Source organism: Strigops habroptila, chromosome Z (assembly GCF_004027225.2).
Source record: "Strigops habroptila isolate Jane chromosome Z, bStrHab1.2.pri, whole genome shotgun sequence".
NCBI classification, from domain to species: Eukaryota; Metazoa; Chordata; class Aves; order Psittaciformes; family Psittacidae; genus Strigops; species Strigops habroptila.
Genome location: NC_044302.2, coordinates 39,243,082 through 39,262,055, shown reverse-complemented (window position 1 = coordinate 39,262,055; position 18,974 = coordinate 39,243,082). Strand labels below are relative to the sequence as shown.

The window sequence follows — 18,974 nt, the reverse complement described above, 5'->3', positions numbered from 1 at the left end:
CTATTGTTAGTTCTGGCTAATATGTGATCCAGCTGCAGGTGTTCTGTATTTTTAAACTCTCTGGTGCCAAATAGCACCAAAAATTAAAGTTTAGAATATTCTGTTGCTATGGTAATTTCTTGGTTAGAAGATTGCCAAGTAACTATAAAATGAAACCAATGCTTTTGATGTGCCCTAAAATGAGGAAAGAAAGGAAAGTTCGGTGAGAACTGAAACATTACTTAGTACCGTCTTTTTCTTATAGGTATTGGAGAGACCTTGAATACTCAAATATATTTCACTTTCTTTTTGTTTTTCTTTTAATTGTATTTCTTGCTTTAACATTTGTTGATGTGTAATTGAAGCAACATGCGCAACTGGTTTTGGTGTGCTTTTAATCACTTTTTCCCCTTTTACTTTAGGTATGGTGCTTAAACTTGAGGGTGTTCAGAAGCAAGTTTCTTAATGCAGTAAAATCAGAACTCTGTTGTATATCTTTGGGCACACACAAATATTTTTTTCCTTTTGCTTTCAGCTGTTTTGATCTTAAGGGATCAGACTCTCATTTCAACCTGCTAGTGTTCTCTTGCCATGACAGAGCTCCACTAGGACTGAGGTGTAGCTTGTACCTACAATTTCATTTATCGCGATTGTTCGTTCACTAGATCCAGTTTGTGCAGGTAATTTGTTGGTAACAATATGATCAAGTATGTTTAAAATAGGTTCTTTCCCGAGACAGAATTTACAAGGTAGATTCTTGATATTTTCTCATTGTCATTGCATTCTCAAGGTCAAGGTGTGATGTTCATGCCAGATATAGCCTGTTAGACTTGGGAGCACAGGAAGAAACTGAAGCCAAAAAGCAAACTCATAAATACCCTCTTAAATACCCTCCTTTCCCCCCCCACCCCACCCCCTTCCCCCCACCCCACCCCCCCCCCGGCATTTGGTGAAAGAAAAGATGCAAGAGGCCTTATATTGCAAAGTGGATTTGGGCATGTCTAAGTAAAATTACAGAACATTGCTTAGGAATAATCAGATTGTAAATGATTTTTTTTTTCTAGTTGTGTCTGGACCTTGACAATCTTTATACAGGAGAGACTTCACCATATTGGGGGAAAGGAGGGAGGTCTCTATTTAGTGGATGTGTGTTTGAATAACATTATGGATATTTCACAACGCTGTGAACTCTTACGGTGAGTTTTTTCAGTGGATAAGGTTAGGTGCAGTGTTGTTTCTTGAGGAGAACAGAATGGTTTGTCTTTTCTGGTTACTTGTACAAGAACTAGGACTAGACTGTGTGCTGGCATAAAGCAGAAGTGGGTGAAAAAACTCTGGTCTGTCTAGTGCTGGTTGTTTAAAGAAGTAATAATTTGTTTAAGTGCATTATTGGATCAGGACCAAAATGTTCAGCACTTCATGGGCTGAAGCCCAGGGAGAACAGTTGTATGTGCTTCATGCTGCTCAGAGGAGAAAGACATGGCCATCAGTTTATTGGCTTTCATGCATTTTGGATAGCTGGGCCACCTGCATAAGTAAACTTTTATTAACTTTGAGTTAAGAAGAATTTAAGACATTTTGAGTCTTTCAGTTATTTTCATGTACAGTACTACCTTTTGTACATGGCAGCAAGAAAAAAACACTTTTCATATTGTAAACCTATACAGTTGTTCTAGTACTTCAGTGTTTTTCGCATAGAATATATTAAACAAGTCATGGGCAGAAACATGTTATTGCTTTTTTTTTCTCTTAATCTGTTGGATTAATACTTTTTGAAGAATGGTTTGGTGTTTGTTTTCCGATTATGAGCTTTTTGGTTAAATATAGTCGATACTATAGTTCAGGCACGTACCTTTCTTGTTACATCTACAAATCTTTAGTCACACTTTCCTTTATTTTTTTTCTAATTGGCTGAACACTAGCTTAGTTTGGAGGCATTTTGCCTGAACAGACCTCAAAACAAGTTTCAGAAGTGGCCAAGTATAACATTTTATTCTAATGTAGTGTTCCTTTGAGAACTTTGCTGCTGTTGTGTTAAAAATGTGCAGGCAAATACCTTTGACTAGTCATGTGGATTCTAATGTAATATTGTGCCTATACTGTTAAGTCCACATTGCTTTGTGTGTTTTTGTTGCCATCACCAGTATGAGGACCGCTCATAGCGATTTAGGGTTTTGGAACCTGAACTAGATATTTTTTTTTTTTTTTTGTTCTTTCATCTAAAAATACGTTAGGTTTCTCTTCAAGAAACTTGAAAATTTTCACAAAAGGTTTTTTTGCAACAGCTTAATTGTGTGGGAGGCTCTTAAAATGACTTTCTGTTCTATTACCCGTGTTTGTCTTGTATCATATAGAGTAACAATGTCCCATTAATTTTAAAGGGGTAATGTTAGTAATCGGAAACCCTTTCCAATAAGTCCAACACTGATTCAGGCCTGATTCAGCCCTTCCAAGATTTTTGTAAGTTGAAATTAAGTATTCTGTATCTATGATTGAAATACCAGCATTTAAACCGAACTTTTTTTTTTTTTAAGGGGAGGGACGGGGGCAGAGAGGGGTGTGAACTTAGAGATCAAAGGTATGATTAAACAATCCTGTGTCAGTTTCTCTCCCTTTATTCCACCTGCTTGGGCATGAGAAGGGCTTGGACATGCTGAGGGTTGGGGAGGGCTTGATTGGACTGTCACACAAAAGGAACAATCTCTGGGAATGGTTATTCACCCTTCAGGTATGAGAAGGAAGGAGCAGGAGCAACCTGGAAAAAGAAGGCAAAGTGGCTGAAGTTTTGGTTTCTCCTTTCCTCAGCTGTAAATTCTGGGTTAAACACAGTTCTTGTGATGCATTTAAACACGCACTTGTTAGGTGCATGGTTTTTTAAAAATGAGTTAATATCCCCTATGATTTCTTTCAGATTTAATAATTTATATATTTTCTATTATATTAACTATTCTTACTGTTTAAGAATTTTAATTAATGTGTTTTAGTAATCTATAAACACAGGTATTTGTTCGTATTAATAAACAGTAATCGCTTGATTAGCTTGCAGATAGTGTTTTCCTACAAAATAAAGAAATGTCTTCAACAAAGGAAAGCATCTCTTGTTGCAAGGAGTCCTTGAAGTGGTTATTTCCACTTACAATTGCAGGCTTCCTGAATTTACAGGAATCCTAGAATGCATTCCTATTGATAGAAGATATTGCTTGCTTTGAGGTTTGCCTGTGTTTATAATTATTCTTTTGTGTTTACTGCAACCTCTTAAGTTGATCAAAAATCCTTCTTGGCCAGTCTTGAAGAATTGGTAAGTCTTATCTTGACTTACACTGCAGCCTTTCTAAGTTTCAGTGCAAAGACTTCTCCTTTTCTTATTGTCTTTTCTTCACCCGTTTATAAAAAATATCTTACTTATTATGAGTAAATATTTGTTATTATTTTTCAAAATCTACCAGTGGTTTTGGTGGGTTGGGTCTTTTTGTTACTGGGTTTGGGGTTTTTTTCCCCCACTCAAGAGGAAGTTGCCTATCTGGCTTGGTAATATTAGAGGTGGATAGTTCAGTGAGTCCTAGAAGCCACCCTCGTGGTTTAAGCCTTATTATTTCAAGCACACTGTAAATCTAAAGCAAAACTTTTTTGATTTCTGTCCCAAAGAGCTGACCGCTTTCTTGAGAACTTTGAGTACTTCCAAGAACACAGCTGATGCATACTGTCCCGTGTGAAAGAAGTGACTGTGGATTACATAAATTGATATTCCCAGTCTGCCAAAGAGCGAATACCGTCCCTCATTCCTGCTGTCATATGTCTATATGGCCTTCGTTGGCTGGCAGCAGGGGAGGCTGGGGTTTGGCTCTTGTAGGCCCCGGAAACATGCTGTGTCTGCCTTGAAATATTTCTATTAAAAAATGAGAATATTTTTTGAGAGAAAGTTAAATATACTTCATGTTTGGATATACAGTAACTAATATGTAAAATATGACTTATTTAAATTCAAATATGTTGGTAGCTTGTGGATGTTTTTAACGGTTATTAAAAAAAAAAACCCCAAAAACCAATAAACAAAACCCAGACCAAAACAAACACTCCCTTCCTCCCAAACTTTCTAAGAAAGCATACCCAGTTTGCATCTGAACTGCCAAAGTCTTTGAACATATATAGTATCTGAGAGGTATTCGACCAGAAGATGCTGTATTCTGTTTCTTCCATTTGGAAGAACGTGTAATATAGGGAGCTGTGAAAATATAAGAGCTGTGAAAATTCTATTTAGTATCTTATAAAAAGGAATGTTTAGATGGTCAGGTGGCAAATGGTGATGTCAAGGATTTTTTCTTTAGTGTACGGAGGCTTGAGCAGTGCTGCTGTCTAGCAGAGGATTGGCACACGTGCTTTTTGGCATGTGGCTTCTGCTGTTAACTGCAGTAGAAATACTTGTAGGTAGGCCTGTGTGCAGTTATTTTCACTAGGGTAACCTTTGCTGTACCAATTTTAGAACAGGAACCTAATTTCAAGTCAGTTAGTCTTCGCCCCAAAACCCTCTTTGCCTTTTCCTTTCTCTCTGGGCAAATGCCAGTAATGCTGCCCCAGCACAGTTCCCCTCCCTACTTTTCAGGGGAGCAATGCTCCACACGTTCCTTCTCTGCACTGTCAGAGGTGAGGCTGGCAATTGGTGTGTGCCCCACTCAAAAATTGTTTTGCTCTGACAGATTCAGCTTTCAATAGAGCCATTGCTGAGTACAGTTCAAAGTACACAAGGTACACTGCTAGTGTTGGTAACCCAGCTACAGGCGTAATCAAATATGCAAAATATGTGGGGTTTTGTTTGTTTGTTCTGGGGTTATTTTTTGTTTTGTTGTTGTTTGTATGTTTGTTATAATTAAGTAATACACTCACCTTTATGGTCTCTGCACAGTCATACACGCTAGCCAAGCTTCCTATCATAGGTTTGCAGTGCTCCTCTGTGAGATTTGAAGGTGTGTTTTTCTCTATTTTGGTCAAGCTTGGTGCAGGTTTATAATACTAATATTCTATGTGGAACTAACTTGATGGTGCAGTCACCATCAAGCAACCATTTTGATGTTATCTCTGAGAAATTAGAAGATGAAATAGAAATCTGAGGTAAAGAAGAACTTTCTTGAGAAGGAGATGCCAACTTATTTTGAAATTTAACCCGCTGAATAAATGTAAGAGAAATTTGGCCTTTTGTCAGGAAGACTGATTCTTTGTTTGCTTTAATATTTCATATTTTCTGTTTAACTGTTGAATATAAAATCTTAATAGTTATAGTAAAATACAGCTGAATAAATAAGAGGGGGTAGGTCACTATTGATTCCCTCTGTCTCCAAAATGCATGTCATTGACAAGACAATGCCTAGGCCTGAGGCATTGGCCTAGGCCTAGGCCTGATGGAATGTAATAGCGAAAGATTCCAAAGATTTGTCTTTCAAATAATAATTAGTATTCTGTTTCTTTTATTTTTGGGTGAGAAATAAGACCAAAACATCACTGTCAAGTTTTATTTAATACTATCTACTTTGAAGTAAATTTTTGGAACAGACTAATGGGTAAGGTAGGAAGTTGGAAGAGTCTGTAGTGATTTGGAAATCACTTTGATTTTATTTTTGACAAAAATCAATTCAAATATATAAAAAGATTTTCATCTATTAAATTCTACCCTATAATAAATAATATGTTTCATTTAGGAGTCTTTCCTTAATCTTTAAAAATGTTTCATAATGGAAATGTTTTTATATATTATGTCCTAATGTACTGGAAAAGTACTGGTGCTGCTTCACTGGGACAAAAATAAACAAAGTGAAGGCAAAAGGTAAGTCTTTTCAAATCTCCAGCACAGTCTAGCTCTAAGAATAATATTAAAGTATGGCTACCTGGGAATGTCTTGTCTTCTGTTTAGACCTCAGACACATTTTTAGACTGTTGGTTGTTCTTCCTCTGATGTTTATGGAAGCAATTTGATTTTAAAATCTGAATTAATTTGAACTGGGATTTGGTTAGCAGGGGAATACAATCTGTTTTCAAAAATAGTTCTTTTTGTTGAACTAATTTCTAAAATTTAAGTCAAGGTAATGAAAGTATTGTATATGGAAACTAATCAAGGAAAACAAGCTTTATAATGTGTTCCATCTTTCTGACAGGTTGTGAAGATGAGAAAAGATGTGAAGAAGGCCAGAGTCCTGACTATTCGTAAACTAACGAGACACATCAGGAAATTAAAGTTGAAAAAGTCAGTTTTAAATATCAGTGTTCTTGTTTGTGTGTTCATAAATGAGACAGCATCTTAATTGATTTCCCAAAAATGGAGAAGTGGGAGAAACATGTATTACATTTAAATCTTAAGGCACTACAATGCATAAGTTCTGTTTGTCTTATTTATGTCACTTTAGATAAACTAAAAATGCTAACTAAAAAGCAGTTTCATTAGGCAGAATTGGGATAACATTTTTTAAAGTGATTTAATGTATTGGAAGCTAATTGAATCACTTAGAGAACCTTTTACAGCACTTTTAAAGGTGTCAGGCCTGATCTTTTAGGTTTTTCTGCTATTGATTGCAAGTTGGGCAACCTTTTCTCACTTCAGTTTTCTGAAAGGTTCTATAGCAAAAAGTATTGTTCAGTTTGCACAGATACGCAAGTCATACTTGATTTTTAATAATTTGTATTAATATTTAAGCAAATAGTTAAAACAACATTTTGTAGATTATGTTTTTAAACATAACTGGTCCTAAGTGACATATGACATCTTATTGTCACAATAAAAATACATCTGTTACTGCGTTCGAAGTGTAAATTGAGCCTACTTTTCTCCCACGATTTTAACAAATTTTGCAAAATAAGAAGCACACCCAATGATCTTTTATATTTAAATATTACAGATCTTAAAACATAATTATATTTGAGATATCAATGTCTCCTATGCATTGTTGATAGGAATTACTGTTCCTGTTTTCTAATAGAGTAACATTTGGCTGTCTTACTCTGGTAAGTCCTCAGTATTTTTTTTCTCTGTTCAGAACAGCAGAAGCATTACATTGTGTTCAACTCTTTGCTAGAATATTCATTTAACAACAGGGGAATGTGTTTATGCTCACTGTTGCAATATTTTAATTTCGCTACTTAGTGTTAGCCCACAGGGAAATAAAGTGAGCAAAAAAGGTTTTATTTTTTTACTAAAGACTGACTTTATTTGCAGGGGTTCCGAAGACTTGAAATTAAAGAACCAAAAGCGAGTTGATAGATTAATAGAAGAAATCCATGCCATGAAGGTAATACCATGTTTAGATATTTAAATATTAGAGGCAATTAATTTTTGTTACCAAAAGTTTTGTTTTCTGGGACTGCATTACTGAAACTTAACTGAAATATTTCAAGAGTCAGGTTGATCGTTACTGTAACACTGAAGGAAAATTGTGAATATTTGCATATTTCCATTGTTCGCTGTGTATGTCAAAGTGTTAAGACAGTTTAAGTCTTAATCTTGCCAGGCTAAACATGAATTTGTCTAGAAATGCATGGTGTTTTAAATTTTTATCATAACAGTTTAAAGTGCAGAAATTAAAGTTCTCGTACCGCTCAAGAGTATGGAAGGCATTTTGTGTGCCTGATAGTATGGTATCCTCGCTTATCTCCACGCATGATGCTATTTACATTTTACTCTCAACTTCAAAGTTCTGTAGTAGTTTGAAATTTTAGCTGCAAGGGGCTGGTAACACTTGAGTCAGACCTTTTTTTATCTTCAGCTTTGCTGATGGAGTTTTTATAGCTTTGATGTTATGACATATTGGCAAATGCTTCAGAAATTATGTAACTTTTGTAGTGTCGTATCTCAATTTTGATTGATACTGCTGAAAATTGTGTGTTGAAATGAGGTACAAGTTCCAGTCCTAAGGCTCGAGTATGAGAGTCCTGTATAGGCTAAGCAAATTGTTGTCACAAATTTGTTTATTTTTCCTTGATGACTGCAGTCACCTTGATGATTAAGTCACCATTACTGTTGTGTGTTGGTTTTTCTCTTTCCACTGTTCTCTTTTTATTTTTTTTTTGTTTTTGTTTGTTTTTTTTTTTGTTTGTTTGTTTTTCCCCTTTTTTCATTTGTGACCCTTGCACCGACCTTAGTCTTCAAAAACGCTGCTAGCTGGAAAGGCTTCACTGATCCACTGAGATTGTGCTTTGTGCCATATTCATCACGTGGAAGCATAGGGATTTTCAGCACACTGCTTAAAGGGGAAAAGAAATAGTGCAGCGCTGTTTTGAAGTATAAGGCACTGGTCAAGCAACATGACAGTCATATTGAGGCATTCTGTTTTTCTGGCTTGCCATCAGTCTTGGTTATGTGATTGATTGGGGGGGTGGTTTATGGCACATTTGTGTCACATTTATGTGTCTGTTGGAGCATGATGAGAATTCTGGAAATGTCTGTCAAAGCGTAAGAGTATGCATCAAGTGATCAGGTGTTGTGCGGCACTGAGCTTACAAGCACATGTTTTATAGGGCTTCTGTGAGCACTCCAGAGGGGGTTTGACCGCAAGATCCATTCTGCACATGCCTCCCAGAAGTGTTTCCTTTGTCCAGATGTGGACAAAATCCTTCCAGGATTGGCTCATGCAGACATCTTGAACACTGCCTGCCCTTAAGACCATATTGGCCAAGTACACTCAAGCTGTTTCTTCAGTTGGCCTTAATGAGTGCAGGACTTGTGAGTGTTAACTTTCAGAGTTATTGTCAAGGGAGGATAGATTTGTGATTTGGAGAGCTGAAGGCAAACAAATTCTGCTTCGGAATAGTTTATAGAAATGGAGGAGTCTTCAAAGTGAGCAACTGAGAAGGGGTAAAAGCTCTCCCACTTCTCAAGCAAATACTAGTAAATATGTTGATTACCTGAAATTGCGCTCTAAGTGGTCTTTACTGTTAAAAAATGCACCCTTATAATAATAGTAATAATAATTTTTATAGCAGAATGGTTGGTTTACTTGGGGCTTTTTAGTCTGTAAAAATGAACAGACGCTTACTAGCTCTACAGTGTATTTATTCCTTAGACAAAAGAAAATTTACTGTTTCTTATGAATCACAGCCTAAAAGGCACTAGTTGTTTACGTATGTTTCACCACTGTTGATTTCAAGACTAAGCTTTTTAGAGGTGGTGTAGAAATATTTCTCAATTCAGGATGGAAGAGTAACAAAACAGCTTTCACAGAAATCATATTTGAGATTGTGGCAGATTTTATGCTGATATGTCACTCCCAACAAACTTCTGTTTTAAGTTATACATCATAGGATTCATAAAGAACTCTTTGCATAACCTGAATGGGTATTTTAGAATTTTTAGGAAAAAATAGGAAGAATAGAAATGGTTAATAAGCTAAATTAGTAAGCAGTCTATGAAGGTGCAACTTAGAGCAGGATTGTATTATCCAGACTATTCTAGCAATTTTAGTGTGTGGGTTCGAAACACTTATCAGAGAAGATGCAAATTCCTTTCAAAACGGATTATATACATGAGGAATTGGTCATTTTCTGTGTAACATGCAGAAATAGTCCATAAACTTCTACTTACATGTTTTATGTAAGAAAAAATGTCTGCTTTATCTATTATTGAATGTTTAGTCTTGAGGAGTATAGCAAGCTGCAAAGAGAAGTTGAATTGAAAGACAAAAACCAAAATACTTACGCCAGCCAAAGTGGTTTGGAGCCAGAAAGTGGATGTTGCACCGGAGTCTGACAGCATGTGTATGTTCAGATTAAAAGATTTCTTGAGATGACTACTTGCAACTTCTAGAACTTCCTTATTGGTTGGACAAAGACTTGAAGTGTTCTTGTAGTTTGAAGAAAATGCATCTTTGAAAGAAAAGGAATATAGTACAGGTTTTTTTCCTGAGCTTTTCCCTGTTGCCAGAGACAGCACACCTCTTTCTAAAGGTGCATTTTTCTTCCATCAGTCAAGAACAGACCCAGACCACCTTTCCCCTACCACATATCCAGGAAAACAAACCACTTTGGGTGCTGCTGGCATGAACAAGCTCTTCTGTGAAGGACTTTATGTATCCTGATGACCTCAGAAGGTACTAGAGTAGAATTGCGTTTCACAGGAAATTTGTTTCAAGCTCAGGGAAGAGAGACTGAAATCCTGGGACCTCGGCACAGCTATCTGTCTTAATGAAGTTTTTAATGTGATGACTGAAGTTTCTTTTACTCAAGAAAAATATCTGAGGGGTTGAAATCACAGTAAGAAAGAATTCTTTTCCTTAAGAATTGCATATCTGCATTCAGCTGCCTGTAAACCTGGAAGTTTTTTGTACTAGTCATTTACTTGGGGAATCTGTTTCCTGGTAAGCACAGTGTTCCAGTATGGTTGCTGCCACTTTGTGGAACAGCTGCTATCTTTCATCCAGAATGTGACAAAAAAAAAAAGGGGGGGGGGGGGGAAACAATAAATCGGTTGCCTGGTGGTGTGACTGCTTTTAAAAGTTGGCTGCCTGCAGTTCAGCAGGACTTTGTAAGAGCTGCTGTCCTTCTGAATGAGACAAATGTGAACTTTCAGGTACAAGATTTTAACTTCTCTTTGTAGTGTGGATCTTTACTAATTACAATTTGATATTATAGGAAGGAGAAAATGTTTGCTATTATTTGGCAACTCTGTCTTATCATTAGCTCTGGGAGATGTTTTTTTCCTGTCTTCAGGTAGACTCTAAATACACCCCGCTCACTTAATTTCATAGTAAATATACTGTTTCTTAGGAGTGGGAGATAATTAGATACTCACTTTTCAGATTAAAATGCCATGTCTGTGTCTACTTTTTTTTTTATATACTTTATACATAATCACACATGCACAGTTCTGCATATAGTGAAAACCTAGGAAGTTTCAGTGCTGGGCTGTATTAAGAAATTTTTTGTTATTTAAATTTGCAAATAGTATATATCGTGTTATTGTTGGAATGACATATAAATTTTGATTCTATATGTCTTCATTGTTAGAATTGGAGATCTAAAATAACTTAATTGGCAAATACAATTAGTAATGTGTGAAGCGCAACAATTAGAAGTAAACACTGTGGGACGTGAGAGCAGTTAAAAGTTCCATCTACGTGGATGCAGGAACTGGGTTAATTGTTTGCAGGAGTTCTCAAAGCTATTGGAATAGTACACTGTTTTCTGAGTACTTCAGATTTTGTTTTGCCAAAACCATATAAAATATTTATTTAACAATTCATGAAAGATGGGGAAAAAGAACAGTATGATCTTTTCTAGTCCTTCTACTATGATACTACTTTTTTATAATGTAAAATTGTGTATACTTGCAGGAATTTTTTTACTTGTTTGTCAGGCTTGATGGTACTGTCAAAATGGATTAATTACCATTGTAAGATTCTTCTTACTATATTGAGGAAGCTATGGTATTTTAAAAAAAAATCTTTACACAAAAATAATCGATTGTCTTGTGATTTCTTAGCAACATGTAGCTTATCTTGGATTGTTTAAATTTCTTGGCTGAAATTAAATCTTAATACAACTTCATGTGGTTGCTTTACTGTGTATTTAAGACTAGTTATTGCCTTTATCTTACAGTGAAAACCTTGGTATTATGGCAGGTGTTGCTATAGCAATGTCATATTTGGAGGATGCGCATAAATGAAATACGGAAGAAAGGCTACTTGTGCTAGAAGGGTAAAATGTCTGCCAGTTGTTAGGAATGAGCAGCAGTTAATTAACATCCATTGTTAAATGGTTGGGAAGATATGTTCCCTATCCTGAAAATTATCACAGGAGAAATAGATAAGTCAGTACAATGTTTTTGTTTTAATACACTTAAAACACAATATTTATCACAGAATAAAGAGTTTAGTAGAAGAGGTACAGGAAAAAATAATGCCTTACTCTCAATTATTTATCTCAACTTTATATTTTATCAAGATAGGAACAGAAGTAGAGTTAGGTGTGAACTCCAGTATTACTGTCAAGCTTTTGAAAGCCAATATGTTTTGTAAAGGTAGAGATTCAGTATGCAGGATGTTTTCACAACCTTTGTCCTTGGAACAAAAATCGTGCAATTTCTTGCCCATATCCCTTACTTTCATGAATGGTCTTTTGCTCAGGACTGAGCAGCTGATGATTTTAGAGTAGCTCAGCCTAAGGAGCTTGATAAATACTCCTTTTAGTATGGTCTTTTTGCATGGAGTTTTTGTATCCTGAAATAATGGGCTTTTTCAAAAAGTTTAATTTTTTTTCTAACAGCTGTGGTTTCTTTTTTTGGTGAATGTTTTCATCTTCTGTAGCCTTGGTTTTGGTTAACACCTCACCGTAGTGCGGTTCCTTGCTGTGGTAAGCGTCTGACTTGTTATCCATACATGCTGCACTTCGCTGTAGTAATGCAGGAAACTTGGTGCGAGTGGCAGATAGATCCACTCTGTGTGGATTAGTCAGGCATATACGTGTAAGCAGTCAGGCACTTAGGAAACATGAATTTCACTGCTTGTTTTCCACACCACCTTCTACTTCATCAATGGTGTTATGTGGCTATTGTAGGTAATGTACGCCCTAGTAAGGCAGATTATTTTTGTTATACAAATTCTGGATTTTTTTTAACAATTGTGTCAAGTTCTGTCAGGGCTGCATGAGAAGTCTCTTCCAAGTAGAAAACACAATGTACAGAGCACCTAATGTAACACAGAAGATGACAGCATGGATAAATAATGTGTTCCTGAGCCCAAGCACAAAAAGGAAGTCCACCAAAAGTGGAAGCAAGAACAGACTACCTGGGAGGAGTGTAAAGGCACTCCCTGAACGCACACACATTGTGTTAGAAAATACAAAATTCGGATGGATTTCTAAGCAGTGAGGAGTATGAAGGTCTGCAGGAATAGCTTCTGTAAGTACACTGGGAGCAAAAGTAAAGCTTAAGGAAAATAAGGGTCCACTTGAGAGAGCTCATTGAGAGAATATGGAAAAGGGTGAGGTGTTCAGTTCTTATTTTTCTCTTGGTTTTTACTGGTCAGTTCTGCCCTTTAGCTTCTGAGTTTCCAGAGCCTACAAGCAGAGTCTGTGTAGGTGAAGTGTTACCCACAACAGACATCATGCCATTAAGGAATGCATAAATCAGTTGGACATATACAAGTCCATGGGACCAGATACCTTGTTCTTGGGATACAGAAAGAGCTGACCGATGTCATAATGAAGCTGCTTTCATCATTTTTGAAAGGTCATAATAATTGAAAAGTTACTGACATGTCGAAAACGGCAAACATCATGCTTAACTGCAAGGAGGGTCTGAGCAAATACAGGCTGTCAGTCTCAACTTAATCTCTGGGAAGGTTATGGAGCAAGTCTTTCCAGAAGCTAATTCCAGGAACATGAAGGACAGGAAGATGACTTGGAATAGCCAGAATTGGATTTTCAAGGATGAATTGTGTATGTGTCCTGGGTTCAGCTGTAGCAGTCATTTTTCTCCTTCTTAGTAGTTGGTGCAGTGCTGTGTTTTTTAACTTTCAGCCTGGGAACAATGCTGATAACACCAATGTTTTTAGTTGTTGCTAAGTAATGTTTACTCCGACGAAGGACTTTCTCAGTCTCATGCTTTGCCAGGGAGGAGGGGAAGCCGGGAGGAAGCAGAGACAGGACACCTGACCCAAACTACCCAAAGGGGTATTCCATACCGCAGCACGTCATGCCCAGTATATAAACCGGGGGGAGTTACCCAGAAAGCCCAGATCACTGCTCGGGTTGGGCTGGGTATCGGTCAGCAGGTGGTGAGCAATTGTATCCTCTCCCCTTGTTATTTCACTAATCATTATTATCATTGGTGGTAGCAGTAGTGGTTTTGTATTATACCTTAGTTATTGGACTGCTCTTATCTCAACCCGTGGGAGTTACATTCTTTCGATTCTCCTCCCCACCCCTCCGGGAGTGGGGGGAGGAAGAAGGAGGGGAGTGAGCGAGCGGCTGTGTGGTTCTGAGTTACCAGCTGGGCTCAAACCACGACAGCATGACTAACCTGATCACCTTCTGTGATGAGATGATTGTCTGTATGGATAAGAAGGAAGCAGCAGATGTTGTATACCTTGACTTTAGCAAAGCCTATGACACAATCTCCTGTAATCTCCTTGTAGTCAAACTAGGGGCAGGAGGAAAAGGAAGGGAAAATTACCCTTTATGTGAGAGAGCCACAGGAATTCATGGAACTCTGCCTTGGGATGGATAATGAGCCAGTTAAGAGATCAAAGATCAGCATTACCTGACAGACCAACATGGGTAGTAGTGTTCTGAATATCTGCTACACGCTGCCTGATCAGAAACAAATAATAGAATCATTTATGCTGGAAAATACCCTCAAAATCATGTGTGTCCAACAGTAGACTTAACACTGCCAAGTCCACCACTAAACTGTGTCCCAAAGCACTAGATCTACACGTCTGTTGTCCGAAAAGTGGATTCATGCCTGGCGTGCAGTAAACGAATTTCACACTCTCAGGTGAAATACTGTGTTTAATTCAGGCCTGAGTGCTCCATGGACTGTTCCACAAACCAAGCACCCCAATGCCGGCTTCCTTTGTTACATTTATGTGCAGAAGTCAAAAGGTAGTACGCTCCCAGTTACAGTATTTGCTGTGTCATTCTTTCTAATGACTATGCATGCTCAGGGGAGAGGGTTTTCACCTGGATCAGGTCACACCTGTGAGTGTGACTTTTAGTGTCATAATGAAGGCAGTTCACTTTTTGGCACCTTAAAAGTTAGTTTCATTGCTGAGTTTGGTAACCGAATGGTCACTTTGCCAAGCTATCAAATACCTCATCCTTTAGTACTTCCAATCCCAGTTGTTCTCCTTGGCTCCTTCAAACGCAACCAGATCTTGGCTTTCCACTTTTCAGACAACAGTAGTGACTCCACCACTTCCCTGGGCAGCCTGTGCCAATGCTTGACATCCCTTTCAGTGAAGAAATCTTTCCTAATATCCAATATAAACCTACCCTGGTGGAGATTGAGGCAGTTTCCTCTTAACATATCGCTTGGGAGGGGGGACTGACACTCGCCTCACTACAACCTCCTTTCACGTAGTTGTAGAGAGCGTAGAGTTGCAGAGTCTCTCTCATCCTCCTTTTCTCCAGATTGGACAACTCCAGTTCCTTCAGCCTGTCTTCTATAGACCCTTCACCAGCTTCGTTGCTCTTTGGAGATGCACTCCAACGCCTCAATATTTTTGTTGTAGTGAGGGACTCAAAACTGAACACAATTTTCGAGATGCGGCCTCACCAGTGCCAAGTACAAAGAGGCATCACATGTCGTTCAAGGAAAGCAAATGCATGGTCTTGTATCTGAGATGGAATAGCTCCATGCAACAGTGCAGGCTGGGAACCATTGGCTAGAAAGCAGCTTTGTGAAAAAGGTCCTGAGTGTCCTGGTGGACAGGAAGTTGAACGTAAGACGAAAAAGTGCCCCTGTGGAAAGGAATGCTAACTGCATTGTGGTCCAAGGCAGCGATCCTTTCCTTCTATTTGATTGTAGCAGGACTGGAGCTAGAGTGCTGTGTCCAGTTCTGGGCTTCCCAGTATAAGGAATACATGGACATAGTGGAGCAAGTCCAGCAGAGGGCTGGCCACCCAGCAGGTTAGGGACTGGAGCATATGATGTGCATGGTAAGAGAACTGTGTTCACCCTTTTTGAAAAAAGGCTAAGGGCAAACCTTATTATTGCCTGTTGCTGAATAAGATGGCCTAGGAAGATGAGCTATTCTCTCTTTAGAGGTCTCCAGTGAAACGATGGTGTAAGTTGCGTCCTGGAGAATACTGATTTGCTGTGTGGGCAGGAAGGGGGATTTGCCACTGGGGTGATAAAAAACTGAAACAGGCAGCAAAGAGAGGGTCTGGGATCTCAGTCTGTGGGGATGTTCAAAACTCAGTGGCTCTGAAAATCCTTCTCTGTCTAGAGCTGCTTTGGGCAGAAGATTGCACTCGATCTGGAAGTGTATTCCAGCCTACTTAACTCTATGTTTAGACAAGGAGGGATTTTAAAGTTAGAAACAGTAAAATGGTGTACAACAAAATATTTTAGCTTTAGTTAGGAGTGAAAGCCATCTCATTTGGTCAGTTGTGACTTTTCCTCTTTAAGAAATGGCTTTGGGAATAAATCAGTACTGAGTTGCATGCCTAGGTTTTGACATACATTATAACTGTGCTGTACTGTAGACTTATCTTTGAAAGAGTGTGTGGAAGAGCATCATAAGCAGTATTGAATATAGGTACCTAGATCAAGTGCTTGGGAATACACTGTGTGGAGCAGTACCATACCATACTTGTCTGGACAGTTGATTTTAGTACTGTTTATTTGATAAACTAATGGATGTTTTATTCTGTGCTAGTTTGTATTACTGAACTGGTACTACCAGTAAGTAGACCTGTTTCAAAGAAGATGTAAACAGCTGGCCCTTAGTACATTTTCTGTGCAAAAATGGCAAGGATAGTTTTATGACAATCAGTGGCTCATGACTGGAGGAGGGAAAGAGAGTATCATGCATTTCTGTATGGAATTGCTTGCGGCATAGTGTTTTATCATCCTTTCCATATGAATATTAAAGCATCTGGGGCATTGGATTAGAAGGGGAAAAGGGTTGGTGCTGTAACTTCAAGGTCTTATTTTTTACAATATGCTCTCTCTCTGGCTCATCTATCAAGACTATCATGATAGGTGGCTGGATTTGCTTACTGATACCTTTTTTTCTAATCATGAAGTTCCTCTGCTGTGATATCCTTGTAAGAGATAATTCCTCAATAATTCATGAGCATTTTGTTTCAGAAGTAGTATGAATTTTTGATACTGAACAAATTCTTACTTAAAAAAAGCTCTTTGCTTCTGCTTCTGAAATTAAAAACATCCCATAAACATTAAAATAACGAGCAAAGACAAGGTTATACTTCCAAAGAGAAGTGAGAGAGTCTGAACAAATGTAAATTACTCCTGGAGCAAATGCTGGTGTATGTAATTGCTCCACAGTCAAGACAGTAAAGGTGTTGCTTCCAAATGGAATTTACTTCATGGAAATTTCACTTACGCCTGTCTTCCAATATGTACATGCTGTTATTCTTAGAAGCAAATTATGACAACTTTTTTATCAAAACACAAATATTTTGGTCTTCATGGCTGAGGAAGGAGTGATGAGCCGAATGACGGACAGCTTGTTGGGATGCCTTTGTCAGTGTTTATGAGGTCTGAGACTTGGCTTTTAGATTGTCTGAATAAGAATGAAGGAGAAATGGCTTGTCAGGAGACTACATAACTGTGTCTCCTCGTTATACCCACTTTCCTTGAATATTCCTACCTACCACTTTTTCTCAAAGGATTCTTAAAATAGTGATAAGGCAGGGTGGTATACTCAGTGACTGAGTTCTGTTCTTAATCTTCATAGCATTTCTTACTATTTTCACTGATACATTGTTTCCTTTGATGTTTATGCTAAAATGAGAAACCCCATATTTAATATAACTGTTTTCCCAAGTCAGTCTTCCATTTGCTCCTCTTGTGCGGTCAAAATATCTTAACTGAGCAAACTTAACAATCTCAGCATGAGAAAGCTGTACAATATGATACTTTTTTTTTTTCCCCCTAGATAGCAAGCATAAAAAAAATACTTTGTAAGGAAAGCTGAGAGAAAAACTGTGGGGGGGGTCGGGGGGGGAGAATCATGTACTGTACAGTTTTATTTTGGAATGAGAAAACAACTGACAGCCATTCCTACTCTTTATTTCATTATGATAACAGAGGTAATGATTTTTTAAATACCAGATACTGCATTGGATTGCACGAAAAAAAATGGGCTGCATTTCTTAAATATGAAAGTCAGTAGAAATATCACCAGCTTCATTTTCAAGACTTCACTGTTGACAAGATACTTCAATAGAAGCAGTTACCATGTGGGGTTTTTTCTTATGCACTAGATTCTAAGCTACAAAGTGAAAATGGCTAACAAAGGCAGCTTTTTATTGGATTTGAGACAAGTTAAGGAAAATGCTAAAGTACATTTTAAGTAAAGGTTGTCAACTGTCTTAAAAATATTGCTTGTAGATTAAGCTTTTTTGCTCTTGAGTCTTGCACTGGATGCAAAATAAACTATTTTCACTTTTTAAAACAAATATGGCTTGCAGATGAGACTCCTTTCTGAATTCTGCTTAAGCATTTTTGTTTATTTTAATAAAGATGCAACCTTTGCAGTAGTACAAAAAAACAAATTAATGCAGCCCATATGCCTTAATTTATTTGAAAATTGAGCAGTGACAGCAAACCAAAACAGTTATTGTAGTTATTATTCAAAGTAATGACAGAAATATCAGCATGTTTCTGTGCTCATTTTGAAAATATTTATGCATACTCCAAATAGATAGTTTGGAGTATCCCAACATATATTTAACTTCAATGCACCAACTTGGGCCTCTTCATTAACCTTCTTCATCGTTCATCTGAACCGGAGATAGAAAAGAATGTTTCTGTAAGAACTGCATACCCTTTCTTTACATTTTGGCCATCCCATGCTGAGGTGTATTAACAGCTGCCAAATAAGATGGTCCTTGTGAGAGATCTGAGAGGCAGTTCTAGTTGATTTCTTGCTGTATACTAACTGGCCTTTGTACTTAATTTATTCTGAAGAAGCTAAGAAAAATATCTCCAGTTACAGTAAATCTACTTAGCATGGTGGATCGATATTAAACTGTCTCAGTATCGTTAATCAACTGTTCTTCTGGGGACTCTTTATTCCAAAGAAATATGACACAGAAATTAGGTTCTTTGTTCTTCATATATATAAAAGAAGTTAAGCTTGAATATTGTAGTAAATGTTTTAAACTTACTTCTAATTAGAGAGGTTGTGGGGAAAAAAATTGGTGACCTACTGTAAATATCTTTGTAGTCACTTGGAAACTAATTAATTCAGAATGGTGACTGCAGCTGCTATGACTTCTTGTTCCAGTTGATGCTTTTGTGTGTAAAATCTTATTTCCCCCATGGTTGC

The 18,974-nt window shown here is 37.5% G+C and overlaps 1 protein-coding gene across 5 annotated transcripts in view; it reads left to right on the top strand.

Annotated features, from left to right (window-relative positions):
- Positions 1–18,974, top strand: part of SRFBP1 (serum response factor binding protein 1) — a 79,658-nt gene that overhangs the window by 21,314 nt on the left and 39,370 nt on the right. For 3 of the 5 annotated variants that reach the window (XM_030512090.1, XM_030512087.1, XM_030512088.1), the window contains exons 2-3: positions 6,123–6,211; positions 7,178–7,250. In XM_030512090.1, the coding sequence (XP_030367950.1) occupies positions 6,123–6,211; positions 7,178–7,250 (162 nt within the window). Of the gene's footprint in view, positions 1–5,768; positions 5,795–6,122; positions 6,212–7,177; positions 7,251–17,628; positions 17,734–18,974 lie in introns of those variants that run through there. The other 2 variants (XM_030512089.1, XM_030512091.1) reach the window with 2 other exon arrangements.